At 42.3% G+C, this 1,658-nt stretch overlaps 1 protein-coding gene across 2 annotated transcripts in view; it reads right to left on the bottom strand.

Annotated features, from left to right (window-relative positions):
- Positions 1-552: 552 nt before the first annotated feature.
- Positions 553-1,658, bottom strand: part of LOC104623543 (thyroid hormone receptor beta) — a 48,393-nt gene continuing 47,287 nt past the window's right edge. The window contains exon 7 of one of the 2 annotated variants that reach the window (XM_010290670.1): positions 553-1,064. In XM_010290670.1, the coding sequence (XP_010288972.1) occupies positions 823-1,064 (242 nt within the window). In that variant the 3' untranslated portion in view covers positions 553-822. The remainder of the gene's footprint in view (positions 1,065-1,658) is intronic. The other variant, XM_010290669.1, reaches the window with a different exon arrangement.

Here is a 1,658-nt window from a genome sequence, read left to right as displayed (position 1 = left end):
GAGTGCTGAATTTTGCCACACACCTCAGAAAAAGCAGACCTCTCCACTCTCAGAAAAAGCACCTCAGAGGATCAAATTTCCCACTCCAACAGACCTTCCAGTGAAGTTACCTGGAGTTCAAATGTGGTAAGAACTGAAGGACCTTACTTCCTTATACACATGGAAAAAAAAAAAGAGTCAGTCCCTTCTAAAACTCTGCATTATTTTAAGTACTTGATTTATGGGGCACAGTTAAACTGTATCTGCTGGAACAATCCTCAGATAATGATGGGATCATGATGATGATGAAGATCCTAGATCATAATGGCGATGATTGTTACAATAGAAACAACCATGAAGACTAGAAATTTCATCTCATGAATTGGTCATGTGTGCCCTGCAAAATGAGATAATACTAGACAGAATTGCCAGGGTCAAATTAACAATAGCTGTTTTAACTTGGAGGCCAATTTATTTTCTGCCACTTCAATTTCTCTCCCATGTTTTCCAAGCAATGATGTGTGTGAGCTGGTGACCACTCAAGTGCTGGTGAATGAGATTGGTTTGTTTGTATTTTCACCGTTAAGCTGTCAAAGCATTCACATCAAAGGACTGAAGAACAAACTGCAATAGTCACAAGTACCCGCATTAAAGGGATGTTTTCATCCATGTGTATACAACTGCCCCCCAGCAACCCCAAACAAAAACCCCAACAAAAACCCAACCCCGCCTCAAGAAACAGGAGAATGAAAGAAGAAGAACAAACAAGAGGTGAGAAGAGCTGGGCAACGGGATGAAATGACAGCCAGTAGTGTGACGGGGCGGAGAACTGCTCCAGTCTGTCTAATCCTCGAACACTTCCAGGAACAACGGAGGAAAGAGTTCTGTGGGGCACTCCACCTTCATGTGCAGGAAGCGGCTGGCATGGCAGGCTCCGATCATTCGCAGGTCTGTCACTTTCATCAGCAGTTTTGGCCAAAAGTGTGCAACATGGTGTTTTCTGTAATTAATGTAGTGTTCGAATGCCAGGAGGAAACCCTCTTGACACTTTTCTATCCTCTCGACGCAAACAAGGCCTGGGCGATCTGTAGATACAAAGAAGCAGAATTATTATTATTACTTACTTAAACAAATTCCTGATCAGGAAAAATAGGATGATTTCGTTGTTAGGAAAGAAAGGATGGAGACCAAGGACATCTATCTCTGCCACAAACAACTTCTTTGACTCTGGACACCTCATTTAGTGCTATCCCTGTTAAAACAAGGAGATAATCCTTCCCTTTTCATCTTTTGCCTGCTTTGCCCATTTAGAGTATAGCTGTTTGGGAACTGTTTCTTTACAGTGACTAAAGCAACAGAACCCTGATCTCAGCTAAGGCTTCTGTCTTTATCTTACTGTGAAACAACTAATAAAGAACTAAAAAAACATCCTTGTCAGATATCTAAATTACAGTTTTTTCCCATCTTGCTTCACTACAGTCTGACCAAGGCTTTTATCAAGCTTTGATCCACAGGTGAGCTGCAAAGGAAACTGTTATGGAGCACCAAGGAACAACAAAGGTCAAAAGTTTGGCTGATTGTCTCAACCAGCACCCAGATGGGTACTGGGAAAGCTCCTCACACAAGTCACTCTTCAGGAGACACTACTGGGAAAGCAAGTCCTCTGAACGGCTTCTGAA

This window comes from Phaethon lepturus, unplaced genomic scaffold (assembly GCF_000687285.1).
Source record: "Phaethon lepturus isolate BGI_N335 unplaced genomic scaffold, ASM68728v1 scaffold837, whole genome shotgun sequence".
Classification (NCBI taxonomy): Eukaryota; Metazoa; Chordata; class Aves; order Phaethontiformes; family Phaethontidae; genus Phaethon; species Phaethon lepturus.
The sequence above is the reverse complement of the archived record's forward strand: the minus strand, read 5'-3'. Positions and strand labels throughout refer to the sequence as shown.